This window comes from Misgurnus anguillicaudatus, chromosome 7 (genome assembly GCF_027580225.2).
Source record: "Misgurnus anguillicaudatus chromosome 7, ASM2758022v2, whole genome shotgun sequence".
NCBI lineage: Eukaryota > Metazoa > Chordata > Actinopteri > Cypriniformes > Cobitidae > Misgurnus > Misgurnus anguillicaudatus.
Window position 1 is genome coordinate 20,556,861 of NC_073343.2, and position 22,075 is coordinate 20,578,935.

The 22,075-nt window shown below is 37.3% G+C and overlaps 1 protein-coding gene across 5 annotated transcripts in view; it reads right to left on the minus strand.

The window, feature by feature from the left end:
* Positions 1-2,029: 2,029 nt before the first annotated feature.
* LOC141349217 (kinectin-like) overlaps positions 2,030-22,075 on the minus strand; it is a 59,383-nt gene continuing 39,337 nt past the window's right edge. For 3 of the 5 annotated variants that reach the window (XM_073869551.1, XM_073869552.1, XM_073869550.1), the window contains exons 25-35: positions 14,445-14,534; positions 14,227-14,331; positions 14,034-14,123; positions 13,833-13,925; positions 9,854-9,922; positions 9,639-9,722; positions 8,792-8,875; positions 5,503-5,586; positions 5,285-5,371; positions 2,777-2,887; positions 2,030-2,687 (exon numbers count right to left, since the gene is read on the minus strand). In XM_073869551.1, the coding sequence (XP_073725652.1) occupies positions 2,649-2,687; positions 2,777-2,887; positions 5,285-5,371; positions 5,503-5,586; positions 8,792-8,875; positions 9,639-9,722; positions 9,854-9,922; positions 13,833-13,925; positions 14,034-14,123; positions 14,227-14,331; positions 14,445-14,534 (936 nt within the window). In that variant the 3' untranslated portion in view covers positions 2,030-2,648. Of the gene's footprint in view, positions 2,688-2,776; positions 2,888-5,284; positions 5,372-5,502; positions 5,587-8,791; positions 8,876-9,638; positions 9,723-9,853; positions 9,923-13,832; positions 13,926-14,033; positions 14,124-14,226; positions 14,332-14,444; positions 14,535-19,765; positions 19,862-22,075 lie in introns of all 5 variants that reach the window. The other 2 variants (XM_073869554.1, XM_073869553.1) reach the window with 2 other exon arrangements.

Genomic DNA, 22,075 nt, shown 5'->3' on the forward strand with positions numbered 1-22,075 from the left:
TTCTGTAAACCAAACGGTAATTTTCTAATTAACTCCTTTATAATTATTTGACGTAATTGCCATTTCCCCCCTAAACAATTAACAGCTTTAATAACACAAATCAAATCAAGTTTAGTAACTTAATCTAAAAAACATGTTTCTGTAAAAATATTTATGTTTTCAGGGAAATTGAAACTCATTTATTGTTTAACAGATTCATTGACGTTCATTGATATTTTCTTACAAATTTACCCAAAAGTAAAGTGCATTGACGTCCTGCATATCTACAATGGTTTCGATTCATGATAGCCTTTTTACAAAAAGCAATTTTATGACTCCAAGGCTACACTTAAAAAACAAAAATGCTGGGTTATTTCAACCCTGTGTTGGGTCAAAAAGGTTCGAGCGCACACCCTTGAGCTGTAATTTCACCCATGCTGGGTTGTTTTAACATAAAATGCATTGTTGGGTCAAATCCTTACTGAAAAATCCAGCAGAGACCAGCATAAGCTGGTAGCTGATTTTAGCGGGTTTAAGGTGGCAGTAGCTGGTCTAAGCTTGTGCTCCCAGCCTGGCAAAGCTGGTGGGTCAGCTGGTCCTCCAGCTAGACCAGCTTAAAAAAAGTGACAAAAACACAGCTAGACCAGCTTGCTACACCAGCAATACCAGCTAAAACCAGCTCACCAGCTTATGTTGGTCTTAGCTGGATTTTTTAGTAGATATGTAAACATTTTTTGGGTCAATTTAACCCAACATCTGTTCTTGACCCATTTGACCCTATGCTGGACTGAAAATAACCCAGCATTTTTAGAGTGTATGGGTGATTCTCACGAAAACTTGGTTTTAAAAATGTCAAGCATGAAAATGTAAAAATTGCTTAAATTTACTTTTTTTCCCACCAGACATTGAAAAACAAAGTCTGGAGTAAATGGGAACATTAATTTAAAAACTTTTACTTATCATTTAACACTTTTTGTAACATAATTTAAAAAATTAGTCCTAAAAAATCTCATTACCGCAACAGTCAGAAAACATCAACACTGACATTTTTTCAAAATGCCATGACAAACCTGAAAGAACATAATTTGGAGATTCTGCACATGCATTTAAAATCAAAGTATTATGCTTCTATTAATTAAATTAACATTTAATAAGCATCTGTTGCGGTAATGATAATCAAAATGTCGTGTAAGCATTCTGACAAAACAATATTTCAAATTAACTGTAAAAAAATGATCTTACCTGGTAGCCATCTTGAAGTAACTGGTCCATGTGCTTGGTCACTAAAAAATCAAAATTTATTAAAATTCTGTATGTGTGCTTAAACTGTTCTCAAAAGGTGTTGCGGAGGATGAGAACATCAGGCATGGACACATCATTTTCCTAATTTTTCTTCATTATTACTACACATGAATATTCAGTAAATATTTTTCTGTCATCTAAAGTAGTCTAGCAAAACATCCATTTTTTTTCTTAATATTTTTGTGTTAATTTGATTAAATTACAACATAACGCATGTTCAAACACAGCCGGACACATTGCGGTAATGAGAATTTCAGCAAAAAATGAGATAAAATTTACAATTATAAATTCTTATGTTGAAATCACACATTGTGCAAGGTAGAACACAGTATTGTGTTAATTCTGATGCTTTTTAATGTTACTATATTACACATTTTAAAGCTAAAATCATTAGTGCCGTGGTGTTTCAATGGTTTCGTGAGAATCACCCGTATAGTCTAAAAAATGCTGGGTTATTTTTAACCCAGTGTTGAGTCAGACAAGGACAAACACGTATGCACATTTTCACAATATTACGAAATATATGGCTATAAAAATTGGAGACCACACTGCATTTTTAATCAAGCATCCCTTTTAATTTCGGTCACCTGTTTACAAAAATGAAATATTAAGTATTAATGAAATTAGCAACAGTATAGTGCTTGTTGACAGTTGAGGAAGACGCCGTCGCTTTCTCTTTGAGGTGTGGTTCAAGAAACCACAACTCACACCTGTAACGGCAGCATGTTGCAATGGTGCTTTCTTTTAAAAGAGTTTAGCACAGATTGAACCCATAATTCACCAGTGATACCATAATATATCCCTCTCCAAAACAAGCCCGGTGGGAAACAAAACATTTAGCATGATTAGCAATTGCTTATGTGACGAAAAGCGTTTATTTGTTTAAAATGGATCTCTTGTGCCTCTGAATTAAGAGCTGAAAATGTAACATAGTGAGTTGTCAGTAGATCCTAACAGTTATTTAATCTTTAAAACAACACAAATATCCTCAATGCTCTTTATAAGAAAGGATAAAAATCTCTCTGGTCAAAGAAAGCTAACAAAAAGTAGTATTCAAAGTATTCGGACTGAAAAAGGGGTCAAGTCAGCAAAACGTCAACATCTATCGGATGCCTTTGTTGATTCATTTAAGTCTACTGAATAAGAGGAATGCCAAGGTAGAGGAGTCGACACGGGCACGAGAAAGGATCCGGTTCACGGAGCCCACCCACCCAGTGCCCCTCTCCTCTGGGAGAAGTGGCCAGCAGATTGGAGTGTTTAGGGATCAGGAGATCACATGTTAGATCTGGTGTAGCAAACAGGGCTGGAATCTGAGTTATTGTGGTTTGTTGATTTACGTGAGCAAACCAAAGCCTTCCTTTGTTTAATTAATGTTCATAATTAGAGTATAATTTATCCCCACCATCCTGAAACAAAAACACAACAAATTTAGAGTAACAAGATCAGAAATAGCATCTGCTGGTGGTCAGCTTGTTTGTAAATGAACAGCTCATACCCTTTCAGGCCCCTTGGTAAGCTGTCTGTTGACAGAATGAAGTAGTTCCTGTAGTTCCCGAACTGTCTGATTCAAACCTGCAGTCACCTTCTCCTTACGATCAATCTCCTCCTAAGACCAATAAAGAAACATTTAGTCCAAGCATTGTATATCAAAAAGCAAGATTAAAATCAAAGCATAACTTAAAAAAAAAACAGCATTTGAATCCAGAGACAGTATGACACTCACTGAAAAATTTGCAACGCTTAATATGATATGGGACTAAAAGTCAGGCCTTTCAATTAAAGAATGGTATCTTTTTGATAAGGGCATTGGGTCTTATACACTAAACATGCGTACTGTATGCACAAATTTGTGTGTGAGATGTGCGTAAGGATGTTTTCATGAACAAATCGTGATTCAACAAAAACTTTCGTATCAAAATTTCTTCTAAATGTATGCAAAAAAAAAAAAAAATTAAAACCACTCTTATGCAATAATCACATACTATAATCAAATACTAGGCTATAATTATAATGTTTATTATAATATTAATATATACAATTTACATGATTTGATTTTATATTATAATATTTTCTGTATTATATATTATTATACATGATCTATATTATTATTATATACATTATATTATACATTATTATAGCCTACCTATTTTTAATACACATATAAAGAAGATGCACGTAATGACAAATCTTCACGCTTTCCTTCATCACTTTTTAAATCTCTATATGAAAGCGTCTGCCTAATGCCTGATGTAAACGTCATGTAAATGTAATGAGAAGTCCAAACGTCAATCTCTTGATCTCCTGTTTGTTTTATTTTACATACAGATGCGTGTCTCTGTCATATTAATTAAATGTCATATTTGTTAACGCATTCAATACTTCTTTAATGTTACTCCGGTTGGTGGACAGCACTGGTTTCCTCGAGCGACAGCAAAACCTCCCAAATAAAAAAGGCAAAGCAAATCGGAACTTTACAGATAATAAATATGATCATGGATTTCTTTTCGAGCTCTTTTGCTTTTATGACAAACTACTCTGAAATTTGCTGTGGACCAGCAATGCGATGCGGAAAGCCCTTATATGGAGCTGGTTTGGGCGTGTTTTATGGAAATTACCAACCTCGTGCATGCGGCCGCTCATGTAGAACACTCCAAATTCAATAACGTGATCCATGGATATATCGGCAGGTATCGGTATTGGCATTCATAATAGCCGATAAATGAATATAAAAAAAAAAATTCCTCACTGTTGGTGTTTTTGACAGAGCGCTCTGAACCAGTAGCTGCTGGTGGGGTCCAGATTTAGGCGTCTAGCCACTGCCTGAGTCAAGTGATCAGCAATTTATATTTTGCTGTCCAGGATAGGATAGGAATAGGATTTGTATCCAGTCCTATTCAAAGTTCTATTTATGAACCAAGTCTTTTAAAACTGGTAACTTTGATTTGGTTGTTGTTGTTTTTGTGTTTTTGTTCAAAGGCTTTTCCGTTTCATATGTTAAGTTTGTATTTTTATACATTTTATTTATCAGAACTTTAATATATTTTGATGTTCCTCTGTTCTGTTCTGACAATAAAAGAAACAAGTTTCTTTTTAAAATGCATTTTTTATCATATTATTTTAGTTAAAACTCATAAATAACTACAAATAACTAATGTTAGGGAAATCTTTTAATGTTTTGTTGCGCGTTTCTGAAATAAAAAAAGTAAAAAAAAAATCGGCCGATATATCGGAATATCGGATTTTAAAACCATCAAACATTTGTATCGGTATCGGCCTTCAAAATCCTTTAGTTCATGTAAAACAATGTACGCAGTGAATGAGACCCATTGTCTTTTTTTAGCATTTTTAAAGGGTTAGTTCACACACACACACACACACAAAAATCTGACATGATTTAAATTGTTACAGACCTGTATAAATGTTTTTGTTCCGACGAAAACAAATATATTTTGAAGAATGTCTGTAAGAAAGCAGATCTGGGGCACCATTGACTTCTATAGTAGGAAAAACAAATACTATGGTGGTCAGTGGTGCTCCTGTTTTCTGCTTGATTACAAATATTTTCCTTCGTGTTCAGCAGAATAAAGAAATGTATACAGGTCTGTAACAACCTGAGGGTAAGTAAATAATGACAGAATTTTCACTTTGGGATGAACTATACCTTTAAGGCTAAAGGATTTCACACAATTTAAAATGTGTTAAAGTAATGCAATCACTAAAACAATAATTCTTTTACGATGTGTTATCCCTCACTCGTCGCTACTATTACAATTGCAAATGGCCCTGTCTGTAAAATCCAGGCTAAAGTCTCATATCCTAATTTTGAGATTAGGAGCATCGCAGTTTTTCTTTACTCACTGATTTCGATATAAATATCAAGGTTATATTTTCACCTTATGTTCTTTACATTATGTAAGATGACTTTATGAAGATAACATTAAACTGTATGTCCTTTAAACTGCATATTATCCGACTGTATCTTACAAGAACTTAAACTTCTCACCGTTTGTGTGAGGCCGCTGGTCTCTATCAGGTCAGCCTGGCCTGCTTTAAGGATCTCTGCCTCAATCAACTCTAGAGACTGCTGGGCCTAATCCCAACATACAGTGATGAGGAAAAGAGAGAAAAACATCATAAACACACAAGAAACTTATGATAGTTAACATGGCCACAAAACGAACATTTTGAAATCTTTTGTATGGGTCGTCCGGTATGCTTTACCTTGTAGAGATCTCCAGCCACTTTCTGCCGCTCTCTCTCCTCCGTCTCGAGCTTACACAACGTCTCGGTCAGCCGAGTCTTGAGCTGAAACGCAACAGCCAATCAGATAACACGTTACTGGAATGTAAAATCACTAGAGAAACACTTGAACTATGTTTACATGTTGTACACGTCATCCCAGGTGTGCATGACACAATCAGAGTTATATTAAATACTATTCTCTTACTATCTTATATTAAATACTATCCACATTAAATACATGCCACCATTATCTGAAGTTACAGCTCTAATTTGTAGGTTTACAATAATACATGAGGTACCGACTGTTATCATCATTTATATAATCATTATAATTAATTTTAAGTTGCAAATGCGGAATTGTGTTTTTTTAAATATCGATTATGTTGTGGTAAAGCTTGTCTATAACTTTTAAGTGGCTACATAAAAGGTCAATGGTAACTGAAATTCAAATTTTGCACACATTTGCCTTACAAATTAGATATAGGCCACGCCTTTAACTGTTATGTCTGGCTTTCTTGCTATACGTTTAAATGCAACATAAGTGTTGCATTTCTAAAGACTGAAAACGGCTTATACAACGACCTTGCACTCTGTTCAACTATGCAAGTGAATCAATTTTACCACATTGCAGTGCTGAATTTTGAAACTTCAATTTTGAAATCATGTCAATTGCAGAGTTTTTCGAAGTTTAGAGAATTCAAGATTAAATTACAAACAAGGAAAATAACAAAAAGCAGAAAATAAGCAACAATAAAAGCAATAAACATAAGTAACAGACAAGAGCTAAGCAGTTAATACTTGTGCATGTACAAGTGTCCGCAGTACCAAGTTCTTGTGGCAGAGAGTCAAGCAGCAGAATTCAGAGTAAACTGAGAATGAGGTATTAGATGATAGATTAGGATATAATCCAGGCAAGGTGTATCCGTCATCTCTAATGTTTTATAAGATGGGGCTTCAAAGTCAGTTCTTTTATTCAGAACGGCTCTTACATTTGTCATTGTGACATTCATTTAAAAAGACAGCTCACTAAAACTTTCTGTCATTTACTCCTCATGGCGTTTTTCATCTTAACACAATTAAAACGCTCTTTTCTACAATGAAAATATCACGAGCGTTTTCAAGTGATGAAAATAAAACGGAACAGAAGGTGAAGCTGTAACAAAAGTAGACTCGGGTGTAAAGACTGAAAATTAATAATTCACTGATAATCTTCCCTTCTGCCATAGCTCTTAAAGGGACACTCCACTTTTCTGTAAAATAGGCTCATTTTCCAGCTCCCCCAGTTATGCCAAAGCCGATCTCTGGGTCCGGCGGCACCACCCCCAGCACAGCCTAGCACAATCCACCGACCCTGACCAGACCACCAGCATCGCACTCAAAATTAACCAAAGAGTTTTGATATCCTTCCCACTTAAAACTTGACCCCTCTGCAATTACACTGGGCACCAAGACCGACGAAAAAGCAAAACCTGCGATTCTCTAGGCAATTAAGGCTAGGAACTATACTCTCATTCCGATATAATGATATTATGTAGTGCCCAAAAATAGTTCTCTGCTATTGAAAGTTTTCAAGGGGACTACTTTTAGGCCATGGGTAATATCATTGCGCCTGGTGCAGCCATGGTACGGCACCAAAGTCTATGATTATTAAGCCGAAATGAGAGTTTAGTTCCTAGCCATACAGCCCAGGAAATCACAACTTCCAATTTTCCGTCGGTCTTAGTACACGATGTAACCACAGAAGAGTAAAGTTTTAAATAGGAAAAATATACAAACTCCCTGATCACTTTTTAAGCGCGATGCCAATGGTCCAATCAGATTCAATGGACCACGCCAGCCACGCTAAAAGTGCTAGCACCAGACCCGGAGATCAGCTGAATGGATTCCAAAACTGTAAAAATCAATTGTTTAACTCTAGGGGAGTTGGGAAATGAGCCCGTCCTCAAAATAAGTGGAGTGCCCCTTTAAAGGGATACTCCAGCCAAATATCAAAATCACCCCATGGTTTACTCACTCTTAGGCCATCCGAGATACACGTGTCCATCATCTTTCCGACAAACACATATTTGTTTTTGTAAATGTCCTTGCTCTTCCAAGGCTTCATAATGATATCAAACAGGGACCAGGGAAAAACCACTGACCTCAAAGCCCAAAAAGTGCATTCATCCTGTAGAAAAGTAATCCACACAGCTCCAAGAGGTTAATAAAGGTCTTCTGCAGGTAATTGATGTGATTTTCTAACAAAAATATCCATTTTTAAAACCATGACAACTAGCTTCCTGCGTCAGCAAAGGCACATTCATAGAGCTTCTTCTACCAACGTGAAAGTGCATTATCGCCACATAACTCCCTCGTCACCTAACGGCACTCTTATCAAGGAGTATAGGAGCCACTCCATTACAGTAGGTAGCGATACTGCACCTTAACATTGGTGCGACCCACCGTTAAATGGACAGAGAATGAAAATACATTTTTACCTTGTCTTAGTTAAATACCGATAGTCTACCCGCATTCACGAACAAACGAAGAGTGCTAGACATTCTGAATATCTGAGTTTCATTGAAATTCCTCCTTTACAAATGTCCGCCAGAAACTGGCCCAATTTGAACAACGGATACATGTTACGTAAAATGCATCTCACTCTCATTCAATTCCGTTCCCTTCGAAAATAATTTTCATACATTCGGCCTCTCGCCTCCAACGAGAAATAAATTGCAGCAGTGTTCGCGAAGTTCAAGGCAAAATGGCAAGTCGCGTTCTGAGGTGTGCTCTTCTAGCTGTAAAATTTTGGTCTGTCCGTGTTCTGAAGACGGTGAAGTTTAAATTCTTTTAAGCAGCAGCAAAGGCAGCCAATCAGTGTCAGTGGTTGCATTTCATAATGAGGTTGGATATTTTTGGGTTACTTCTCTGGATGGATGCACTTTTTGGGGTTTTAAAGTCAGAAGTTGTTCCCTGATCCCTGTTCAATACCACTACAAAGCCTGGAAGATCAAGGACATTTACCAAAATTACTCCAAATGTGAGTAAACCATGGGGGTAATTTTGATATTTGGCTGGAGTATGCCTTTAAATCTTAATAAATAAAGTCATGTATGTCATAACAAGTGAAGAATATCATAAAAGGAACCCTAACGTATAGGTTAGAAATGAAAGATGACGGATAGCGACACCTTGCCGTAAAGATCCAGCCCTTGAAGCAACCATGTGACAGCGGCTCAAGAATAGAGAGATGAAAAGCTTCTTTAGTTTAACCAGGGGTACAGCTTACCAAATTCAGCTCCTCATTCTGTCTGACGGCTTCTGTGTATGAGCCGTCGAGTTTGCTTTGCAACTCGGTCAAGAGATCTTTGAGCTGTAATGAAGTTTGAGATGTTTAAGAAACTAGTGGGGCTCAGACCAGCAGGATGGTGTTTGGATCCAAAATGAGGAAACACTGCGTGTCATTTCCAAAAGTTCGTTTTAAGGAACAGTTCACTCAAAAATGAAAATTATTTCATTATTTGCTCCTTCGTGACTTCCGTGTCTTTAAACCTGTATGACTTTCTTTCTTCTGCACAACATAAAAGAAGATTTTGAACCATGACGGTAACAAACAAAATTGTATGGATACAAAATTTCACATTTCTTAAAATATCTTCTTTTGTGCTCCACAGAAGAAAGAGTCATATACAGATTTTGAAAATTGAAAATTCATAGGTGAACTATACCTTATTTTATAAGGGCTTGAATAGTTAGGTTTATTTTGAATGAATCTGCTTCAGGTCTGAGTAGGCACATGAGTTTATGTGATTCACACGGGTGACATGTTACTGGATCAAAATCCTTTTGTTGTTATTGAAAAACAGTCCCATCAACCAGTCAGTAGTTAAAAGATTTAGGTTAAAGTGTCTAAACCAGATGTTAACAGACAAACCACATCTTTTGTGTTAATTTACTGAGGATGGACAGCCAATACCAATCACCTAGAGTTATAAAAGTTGTTACTAAATTCAAACAATGTTAGTCAATTATAAACCACAAGCAACACACAAAAACAAAAGACAGAACTATAAACCAGGAATATACAAGCATGCAATTTGGTTATTTTGTTGGCATCAGGAATCATTTACACTTACTTCTCTGACTTCCGACACATAGGTGGCGCTCTCACGCTCCGCTCTCTCCAATTCAGACTCAAGGTGCTCCTTGTCTCTCCTTAACTGCAATATATAAATTGCAAAACAGCATTCAAAGTTTCATTCATTAGCTCATGGAGCTTTTTTGTTTTTCAAATGTATGCTGTATATAGTATAGTACAGGTGCCTGTTGCCAATGACTGAAGATAACTCACACTCTCCAGATCTCCATCTGTGCTCAATCTGTCCACTTCCTGTTCCAGTGCAATTACTCTCTGTGTCATCTAAAAATGACAGGTTCAAGGTTTAATTTTACTATTTGATCAATTTATTCATGTAAATTATCAGAATATACTGTACTGTAATTATAGTTACAGGGGTATAAACATGCATGCGTGTACTTAAACTGAAAATTCGATTTTTTTGTGGTTTTAATAAGAAACACATCATTAAGGTAAAATTCACCGTTCCTAAAGCTAGTAGGTTTCTGGTTTCGAACATCAGGGAGACTACTGTAACTTTGTCAAGATTGTCAGAGTTCATTACAGGATTCCCTTTCTGCGACATTTACGGTTGGGGGTGTACAATATTTGCTTTTAACTCTTTCCCCACCATTGAGGAGTTATATCGTCAATTAGGAGAAAACATTTCTCTGCCAATGACGCTTCCCTGACGAGTTTTTACCTTAATCTTTAATTCTGCTATTATCCACTAGGTAACACTCTTACCCAATTTATAAAAACCTGAAGCATCAGCTAATTCTACAACATTGTAAACTCTGTGGGCCCTATTTTAACGATATAAGCGCATTGTCTAAAGCGCACAGTCTAAACGGGCGTGTCCGAACCCACTTGTGCTGATTTAATGACGGGAAAAATGGTTTATGCGCCAAGCGCACAGGCTAAAAGGGTTGTTCCTATTTTCATAATGAGTAATAGATGTGTTTTGGGCGTAAAGTGCAATAAACCAATGAGAGTCTCAGCTCTCATCCCCTTTAAAAGCCAGTTGCGCCTGGCACCATGCCTAATCCCTATTTAGATGGTGGAATTTGTAAACTGAAAAACTAAGCGGAGGAAGAAGACCACCAGTTTACCTTTAAACCTTTAAAAGTGGTTTTCTTTCAGTCATGGAAGTAAAAATAGCAGGCTTTTAATTGCTGTAAATGGATTGATATCCTATATAATCATTGTAATCTCATAAAATAATTAGCAAATATGCAAGGAAAGGTTTGTACTCTGTAAATTCTTTATCTGTTGTTTGTATTTTTAAACGTGCGGAGAGCCGTTTCAGCACTTGGACAGCGCCATGGATTTTTAAAAAAAGCATTACTTAAAAAAGGCTCATCTTACCATATCCACTACAAAGTCATTATATACAATAAATCCGTGAGGAAGCATTTAAAAAAACATTTAAAAACAGATGCATTTGTTTAAAGGTAAGCATTTATTTGGTGAAGCAGCCTGTTTACGCCTTCTAACGTTCTAACGGTCCTCATTTATGTCCAAGAGACTCAATAATAATCTTTTACATTTTAATCCTTTAATTTTTCATATTTAAAAGCTTTTTTGTGCTGCTGAGCATCTGTGTGTGATAAGTAAACCCGCGTTGTCGTCCCGTTTATAGGCGCATATTTCTAACCCGCCAAAAACACTATTGCGCCATTGACTTTAGACCAGGTTTTAGTTGGTCAGGGTTCCCACACCTTTCAAGGAGTTTCCAGGTCCAATATCCTCAAATTTAAGAACTAAATGTAGGGACACATTTCAAGTGAAAGCAAGGTTACATTGTGGTACCTTTTAAGATACATTGTTACAGTTCTCTTTTGAGGGAACTGGCGCTGCGTCACTGCGGTGACACTTTGGGGACGCCTCCAGTGGTAAGTGCGTCTGAATGTGTATATCAAATTCAACTAATGGTGAGGCTTAATGACAAGGACAGGGTGACGCGAGAGCCAGGAAGTATATCGCAATCTGAAATATTGCCAAAGACGGCGTTACAGGGACGCAGGAAGTATGGCAAGGGAGACGCAGCGTCTCGTTCCCTTCCCAGGGAACAACAGTTACCCAAGACGTTTTCATGTGTTAAACACAACTATGCAAAAAAGCATTTTGGTATGAATCAGCATTCGCATACAGAAGATATAAGCATTTAAAGTGAACAGTTTAGCATGTGTGCTTTAAACGTCTAGAATTTTTATGATATTATCGTACACTTTATAGGGAATAATATGGATTTTTTTCCAGAAAAATTCTTGCATAAAATAGATTCAAGCACTTTCATTGACCTGTATTTATGTATGTATATTTTCATAAACTTCTCAGGGCCTTGAATTTTTCCACCAGATTCACAAACTTTCAGGATTTTAAGGACCCTTGGGAACCCTGGTTGGTCAATAGAGTAGTCTATTTTATTTGCCTCAAAATAGCAACACGGCAACAATGCACCTGAACACACCTCGTTTTCAGACCAGAACGCTGGGTTAAAACTAGCAAGAGACACCTGCGTTGCGCATTGTGCTGCATTGTGCTGGGTGTATGATAGGGCTCTGTATCTTTTGATCTTCGTTCTGAATCTGATCTCTAACAAAAGTCCTTTAGAAAATGCAATTAACTGTAATTATTAAATTAAATTTGGTATTTTTGAAGAAATCTACTATATGATGAAACTTTTTTCCGTTTTGTTTGTTTATTTGTTTGTTTAAAAGCAACGGGTGTGTTCTTTCATGTTCCTGGTAGACATTTTGAGAAACTATTGTGAAAATCACAAAAATGCTGGCAGGCACCTTTTTTTAAAAAGGCTGGCGGGGAATGAATTAATGCACCCCCAGGTTAAATTAAATAAGCAAAGTATGAGGTGCATGGTATAAAATTGACAAAACAATAAACTTTTAAGGTTCATTGGAAAAAATGGTTTGGCAAAAAGAAAAATAGCAGCAAATCAGGGAATGCCAAAATTGCATTTAAAAAACAAACTGCTCTTAGGTAATAGTCATACATTGACTACAATTTTATCTGTTATTAATACCAGTTGATCCTCTTTTGTGGTAATATTTTGTGGGTATTGTCCTAGTCTTTATACTGTAATAATATTTTTTTACCAATCCTCTTTAAATTATTCTCAAAGCTGAACTCATGTTTACACTCCAAAAGCAACAATACAACATGCACACAAACTGTTTCATGCAACTATAATAAAATATCTGAATATAGAGCGCTATCAATTATCAATCACTTTTGGTCACTACTGTATATATGATGCAGGCACAGAATTTGGCCAAACAAAGTCCCTTATTATACTGTGTACCATTATAAGTCGAATGAAAATCGGATTTGTTCCAAAGGCATAATTTCATTATTAATGCTGACCAATAATTGTCTAAAGCCCTACCTGTTAAAGGCGGGGTGCATGATCTCTGAAAGCCAATGTTGACATATAAAATCACTAGGGATGCTCCGATCGATCAGCCGATAATGCTTGCTATGCTTCTCAATGAATTACGGCAAAATACCGCTACATCCAAAAGCTAGGGGGCGATCTCGTGCAGAAACTCAAAATGCGCTGTAGACGAAGAACAATACACACGCAGCTATGATGACATGCAGCTCCAGGAAATGTCTTAAGGATATATTTATATTTTCATTTCTTTAAACCTTTTCAGGTATTTTCATGATAATAAAGAATATGTTTAATAATTATGTTTGACGAGTGTTGCTTTTTCAAATACATGTTATAAACGACTCAAACTAACAATGATTTCAGATTGATAAGGACTTACTGATTAAAAGCCGTAGTACAGGAAATAGCTGTGAATAAGATCGGCTGTCCGATTCAGAATAGTGATCGGCATTGATCGGAGCATCACTAAAAATCACCTAAACAAACACGCCCCTACCCCAATAGAATCTAGACCTTCTTTTGATAGACCCGCCCCACACATACACAACCCAGGCAATGATGTCGATTAGTAGGCAAGCCACTTACTGCTGATTGGCTACAAGTGTGTTCTGGTGGTCGGCCTGACTCCCTTTTGTTTTTCAAAAATCATGCACCCCGCCTTTAATAAACAACTTCAAATTATTTTGGAGCATGTTTACACTTGTAATTCAATCCCAATACAGTAAAAGCAATCTCAACATCCCAACTAAATGTCACAGGAACCGTGTGGATAATCCAGCGAGTTTTTGTTTGACAAACCTCTCTGAGATCAGCCTGTGACTGCTCCAACTTCTCTCTCCAGTGTGTCTCCTCCTGCTCCACGCTGCTCTGCAGCCGCTGCAGGATCCCTTCCTGTGTGCACAACACCAACATAACCCTTAGTAACACTCATGAAGCAGAACTCCAAAAATATGCTGTTACATCACACATTTTCCAGTTAAATCCATATCTGGAGCTCACCGTTTCTGCTAGGACCTTCTTGTACGTCTCACAATCTTTCTGTAGAACTTTCTGGGCCTCTTCAGATTCCTTCAACTTTTCTGCTAAAGCCTGTTGAGAAAACAACCACTTAATTTACTTGCAAACAAACCGTAAAACAATTGCCCACTTTTTTGTTAGATGGAACACTACAATATATCTAATGCATCCATACCTGGGCATCCCCAGAGGCAGAGGTCACCTCTGCGGCAACTCTGACCTCTGCAGCCGAACACTCCTTCAAAGATGTCTCAAACTTCTGCAGCCACTGCTGGTGGTTCTGAGTAATCAGAATGTATATGTACATTAGATGATTCTGCATATATCCACTGTCCAACAGCATTACATGAAATGTATATTGTAATTGTGAGTATCACTAGGGTGGTAGGGCACCTGGTCGGTGGGTAGGGGCACGTGTGGCAGAAGTCTGTGCAGCAGCGCTCTGCATTCAGCCTCTGCCGACTCCAACATCGTCTGGTGATCCTGTGAAAAAAAAGAGACACATGATCACACACTTTACCAATCAAACACCTTTAAACATACATTTAATTACACTTTGTATCACCACACCACAATGTGCCCAAATCAGAAAGCAGTACTGTTTCTCACCCCAAACAGTGACTGATACACCCAACAAAATGTGCATTATTTCAATATCATTCATTTCAAATTTAAATAGATTTTATGTATACATCATACATTTATTCCAGGCTGACAAAAGATATTTTTGACTAGAAAACAAGACACACAATTGTTTAAGGAATGATTATTGCAAGGATTCTTTTAAGTAAACACTGCAAGGCTCTAAGGGGGTGTGCACATCAAAGCTTTTAAACGCGGCTGAAAACGGCAGGCGGACACCAACTGGCAGCTTTCTTCAGCTGAGCGTATTGGTTGCTGTGCTATTTGTCCTGCCCCTACTCCACTGTGATTGGACGGCGTGTGAGAACTGACATTGACGAGCTAAGCTTTTCACCCAAAGTTAAATATTATTTTTCAACTCTTGGCGCTTAGCGCGGAAAAACCGCCAAGGGCCGGCTTTCAGCACAGAAAAAAATGCCAGCTGCTGGCTTTTTTGAAAAACGCAGCGCTTCCATTGGAAACAAATGAAAACATACACTGGCCGCCGGCGTAAAAGCTTTGGTGTGCACGCCCCCTAAGCATTGTAAGCATATGAGCATGCAATACTAGTTTCACTTATCGCTTTTTTATAACACAACCATTCAATTTACCCATACAAATAATATAAAATTGTAATATCAATCAGAATAATCTGCTTATTTCAAGTTTCCTGAAAAAAGCATTTTTTACAACCAAAACGTATAGTCAGTTTTGTTATTGAGGACATTAGTGTTGTAAAACATTCATAAAACCCCAAATTCTGCAACAAATACAAAAAATAACACATTTTTTACTCCACTCTGTATTTTTTTCAGGAAAAGAAAATAGACTAATCAATCCAGTGAATAATGGATGTATAAAAGCCATAGACTGTAAAAAAAAAATATAGACGTAGTGTCCATGATGTCACCCATAAGTTGGTAAAGAGCTTTTTTGAAGCTTAAAGTAGGCGTTGCCTGCCGTCGCCATCTTGGCCGCTGCGCATCACTCGCGGACAACCGAAAATGGGTAAAGAGGCGGGACATGGGTGAAGCAAAGGTGGCTGGTTGCTAAAACCCCGCCCCCTAGCTGAATTCTAGTGACAGCAGTGGCTGTTCAACCGTAACTCTAGTGGCCACGCCCATAATTATGCAGAACTTTGAGGCTTAATATAATTTAAACGAATGAGTTACAAAAAAATTCCCCTCCCTCACAGCTATACAGACCAAAAACACTTTTTGTACCAGGCTGTAAATGGATTATTTTCTGCTGTAAAGTTGAGCATTTTAACATGGGGGTCTATGGGAATTGACTCCCTTTTGAAGCCAGCCTCTACCAGCCAGTCGATGCAATTCAGTTTAAGTCACTTCCGTATTGGCTTCATCAGAGAGATTGGAAGGTTGCGGCCCTAGATAAAAGCTAAATTCCTAAAGCACTTTATGAACAACAAATAATAACAGAATTAAATATAAAGTGACAGATTTTTGAATAAAGGGTGATTATATAATTGCAGGTACATTTGGTTATAATTTTAAAGGGCACCTACTATGCAAAATCCACTTTTACAAGGTGTTTGGACATTAATGTGTGTTGGCAGTATGTGAACACATCCCTACAATGAAAAAAATCCACCCACTCATTCTTTTGTAATCTCCATTAAACCAAAGCGGTCTTATTAGACATGAGGTTTTGATTCTCTTGTTAATGTGACATCACACTTATAAAGCCCCACCCGCAGCCACTGACTGACAGTCCTGTATTACCGTATTTTCTGCCCTCAGCGAGTCGTCTGGCACCTGCCATATGTCAATAGTGTGATACTATTGTTTCAGACTATATTCTCAGGAATTAGATCTATTTTGACCGAAAACACTTACTCCGGGTTCCCACAACTTAGTTTACTTCAAATTCAAGGACCTTTTAAGGACCTTCCAGGTCCAAAACCCTCAAATTCAAGGACTTAATGTGGGGACACATTTCAAGTGAGAGCAAGGTTACATTGTGTTACCTTTTAAGATACATTGTTACAGTTCCCTTTTGAGGGAACTCGCGCTGCGTCACTGCGGTGACACTTTGGGGACGCCTCCAGGGGTAAGTGCGTCTGAACGAATATATCAAATTCAACCAATGGTGAGGCTTAACGACAAAGACAGGGTGACGCGGGATACAGGAAGTGTTTCGCTATCTGAAATATTGCCAAAGACAGCGTTGCAGGAACGCATTTTGGTATGAATCAACATTCGTATAAAGAAGATATAAGCATTTAAAGTGAACAGTTTAGCATGTGTGCTTAAAAAGTCTAGAACTTTTATGATATTATCCTACACTACACAGGGAATAATATGGATTTTTTTCCAGAAAACTTCTTGCATAAAATAGATTCAAGCACTTTCAATGACCTGTATCCATGTATGTATATTTTCAAAAACTTCCCAGGGCCTTGATTTTTTCCCCCAGATTCACAAACTTTTAAGGATTTCAAGGACCCTTGGGAACCCTGTTACTGTCTCTTTTGATATAGGAAAGGGATAGCTCATTTGCATTTAAAGGTACAGACTCAAAAACAGCGCATTTGAGCTCCCACCCAAATATGGGCATTTTGGTCATGCTATAATAAATGACCTGTGGGGTATTTGGAGCTGAAACTTCACAGACATATTCTAGGCACACCTGAGACTTTTATTTTAAGGCATAATAGGTGTCCTTTAAATTATTTTAACAATCTAGACTCATTGTCATGTATCAACATTTTCTGTAAGAATTTAACTCATTTACTCACTTCAGTGCAAAAAGGTTTATAATATGGAACATAATTGTTTTATGCAGTTTTTTCTTGTCAAAGCTAATTATTACAGTAGCCATATTTAAACTACAACAGCCACATTAGGCTACCTTCTAATAAGACAAAATAGACAGTCTCTTAACTCACCGCTGTCAGCTATCGCGTCTTGAGACGCAAGCGGGGGAGGCGATCGCGTTGAACTTGTGGACCAAAGCGCGAATATAAACACGTGACAAAGCTGCTCGCACCAGTCACGTGACTCGCGCTCTGCATCTCATGCTGTATGAAACAGACGCACGCGCATCAACTCGTAACTGTAGGGCCCGTTGTCTAACTTTTCTAAATTTATTCTAGAGATGTCTTTTTTACAGACTACATAAGGTGCCGGATCAAATTACCTTGGGGGCCAGGTTTGGCCCGCGGGCCGCCAATTGAATAGCTCTGGCATAGGTTATACATCTTATGATCCATAACAATGAGTACCAATTTATTAAAATAATTATAAATAACACCATTTAAATTTAAATTTAAAAAGTAGGACAGCTCTTGATTTTATATACTGGAATACTGAATTGTGGAAAACACAACAGATGCTGGAGACAGCCATGAGCAGATATATTGACAAACAGTGCCGGGCAGTAGCTTCACTACAAGTAGCAAAGCTAGTAGTTTAACTACATTTTTCAGTAGCTTGGCGGTAGCTTAGCTGCTTTCTAAATGAAATAGCTTTTTAGTAGCTAAGCTCTTTTTTTGACTAAGTAGTGCGGTAGCTTCCACACAAGCTACAATTTTCCAAACATTTCTGAAGTCGTCCTGAATTTGTGAATAAGCGCGTCATTTTGAATCGACACGGGACATTGTTTTCCTGTATTTAAGTTGTGCAGCCTTTATTCATACAAAACATTACCACTCGCATCCTGTGAAGACTCGTGCTCTACCTCTGATTGGGTAATGTCACTGCCATCATCAGTTTGATTAGTTGTTTCATACAGTCAGGGTCAGGTCGGGGCCAATCAGGGTGAAAGGGAGAGCGGGTCTCGTGACTGTGTCTGGAGTTGATTTTAAATTATGGTAGAGGTAGCTCCAGATCCTCGTACACCTCTGAAAGTTTCGGAGCTGTGTTAAGGTATGCAGGGCAAGGTGTTTTTAAATTAAGGCAGCTCACTCATGTATTTTATTCTGGGAGTAGAATGAGACCTGTCTTGGAAACCGCCCCATAATGTGAAATACCTAGGTCTACATTATGCTTTAATTGCCTATAATTATCAAAATTCTAAATGGAAACTGAATAAATAATTACATAATAAAACTGGTTAAAAATAAAAAAGTAGCTTGGATGTAGCAAGCTACTATTGATGTAGCTTAGCTTGCTACATTTCCCAGGGGGGTAGCTTCAGTGTAGTGAAGCTTCATTTAATGTAAAGTAACTGGTAGCTTAGCTCACTACATTTTCCAAGTAGCTTGCCCAGCACTGTTGACAAATCAGTTAGCATGATCTGTCCAACTGTCAGCAGGTTGAGCCCCGGTATAAATACTCATAATGTAAGCAGGGTAATATACACCTCCAGGACTGTTTATAGATTTACTTAAATATGAACTCAAATTTCTTGCTACATTTAGATGGCTGTCCAAGAGGGAGAGGGCAGAGGTTTCCTATTACTGACAGATCTTCAGATCCTGCTGGAGGAGAGTTGGTGAGACCCTCAGAGATGTTGGGGAAAGGCAACAACAAAATGAATGCAACTTATAAATAAACAACAGGTACACATTACAAAATCATTTTAGGTATGTGAGGTGATAACAACTTCTTTGGATTTGTTCATTACCTTCCTTTTTTGATTTCATCATATTATCAGCTTTCTTGTGGGATAATTGTGATAATTGTGAAAACATTTAGAGGAAAATTGTGGAAATCAGGTGGAGATTAGCATGCTGGGAAGGGAGGAGCGGGGAGGTCACACAACAGGATAAAAACCAATGAATGATCAAATGACAAAATGGGCAAAAATAATTCCTAAACTAATGATCAACTAATAAAAAGTATAAGTTAGCTGCACACTCATTTCAGGTGTCAATACACAATTGATGAAAGGAGAATTTAAAAACAGAACAGCAAGTTTCAGCCAATCGCCATACGTCTGTAAGTATGAAGCTTCTTGCAGCTTGTGGCATTCAATACAGCACATTAGCATCATGCGGTTTAACAGTTCAGTGTTATGAAATGAGTATGCAGCTGTACGTAAAGAAGTTAATGAGAATGCAGAGATCTTCACTGGTCAATAAATGACAGAGGCTTTGATTTGACTCTAGAGTGAAGTAATTTGGGAGTTGCGGTGCGATCCTTGGCGCTCTTGGTGAGTTTTCCCTGAAGTATGGTCTCGGTGGCTGACAGCGCCTCCATAGCGCTCCAGTTTTTCTCCCGTAGCTCCTAGTCAGTTTCAAAGAAACACCACTTTCAGTTCAGCCTACACTCTTGCTAGAAAAATGACTGTGCCACACACAATGGGTTTAACCAAAAAGAACCAACAAACCAAGCCCTAACCATTTCTGTTCATCAAACCATGAATGTACCATTTTCGACATTGAAGCAAAAGTACAAATATTTTAAAAAAGCAACACCTTTAGGGAGTTTTTTAATATTTTACCATGTTCTTACTTCATCTTGGACAAAATACATACCTATCTTTATTCAATGTGTGCACTCAATACAGAGCGTAGTCTTTTTTAATAGGGAAAACATGGAAGTGTTTGTTGGCTTCTGAAATTCATTCCTGTTTGGATCCAAAGGAATGGGGCTAGGCTAAATGCTAACACATTCACGACATGGTGTACAAAGATTAAGTGCATGCATTGAAAAAAGACAGGTATATATTCATTCGTCTAAGTCGAGGTAAGAACATAGTAAAATATTGAAAAATGGTGGTGTTTTCCTTTAATGACCTCATAATATAAAATAAACCCCTAATGTATCCTGCACAGGTGCATAAATGTTCCCAGCCCAACAAAGTTCTCTCAACTGCCTTTCCAATTGATCCTAACTTATGTGGTACAACCTTTTATTATTCTTTTAAACAGAAATTGGTTTATAAAAGTCAGGTTTGAATTAGAAGTTTGATGTGTGCGCGTTCTGCTGCTTAAAGGCACAATATGTATGGGTTTTGCATTAAAATATCCATTAATCACTTGCACAGCGTTATATATTTTTTCAAATGTGTACTTAAATTTCAAATGTTTTCAACAATGTTTAAACCTGCCAATTCTTTGAATTCAAACAGTGTAGCGCCCTTGTTCATAGGGGTTGGATTATCCTTGGTTTTCACTTTGCTGCCAAAGAAACCACAGGTGTGTTCGACTTCATATGGCAATGTGCAGACCGACTGGCGTGTGACATATAAAGCTAGAAGTACACCTGAATTAGTAGTACCTGAATTGCTAGCACATCACTCTGTTTTTGCTACCATCAATCCACCCTGTGGGCTAATATTATAATGTAATGCTTATAAAACTTCATTATTAAGTCATTAAGTCATCCAAGATGAACATAATTTGTAAGTCCTGATGATCCGATTTATATCGACAGTAAAGGTGAAAGCTACTCCCCATTGTTTCACAGCATCATCAAGCGCTGCTGTTGTTGTTATTTAGTGACCTCTGGCAACATAATACATATTTTTTATTACACATTACATATTGGGCTCTATCTTACACCCGGGCACAATGCAATTGTCTTTTGCTAGTTTCCACACTGCGCAATTATCATTTTCACGTTTAGCGCCACGTTGTTTAAATAGCAAATTAAAATAAAATACTAAAATAGACTTCGTCATTGACCAACAAAAACCTGCTCTAAAGTCTAAAGTCAATGGCGCAATTGTTTTTATTATTTAAAGAGCGCAATAAGTAATATGCGCCTATAAACGGGACGACAACGTGGGTTTGCTTATCACATACATGAATGCGCAGCAGCACAAAAACACTTTTAAATATGAAAGATTAAAGGATTGAATGTAAAAGATTATTATTGAGTCTCTTGGACATAAATTATGAGATGTTAGAAGGCGCAAAGAGCTGCTTCACCTGTAGCGTGGTAAGTAAATAAATGCTTTGCTTTAAACAAATGCATCTGTTTTTAAATTACCTCACGGATTTATTGTATATGATGACTCTGTACTTGTGGACATGGTGAGATGAGAAACATTTTTAAGTAATGCTTAAAAAAAACTCATGACGCTGTCCAAGTGCTGAAGCGTGTGGAGAGACGTTTGTAAATTCTTTATATCCTGTTTGTTACAAATAAAGTATTTTTACAGTACAAACCTTTTCTTACATACTTGTAAATTATTTTTTGATGATATTGGATAGCCAAACATTTACAGCAATTAAAAGCCGGCTTTTTTACTTCCATGACTAAAAGAAAACGGGTTTTAAAGGTTTTAATAAAAAAAATAATTTCAATACGTGAAAAACAACACAATTATTTCACATTAATCTTAAACTGGGGATCTTCTTCCTCCGCTTAGTTTTTCAGTTTACACAGTCCATCATCTAAATAGGAATTAGACATAGCGCCAGCGCAACTGGCTTTTAAAGGGGATGAGAGCTAAGACTCTCATTGGTTTATTGCACATTACACCCAAAATAC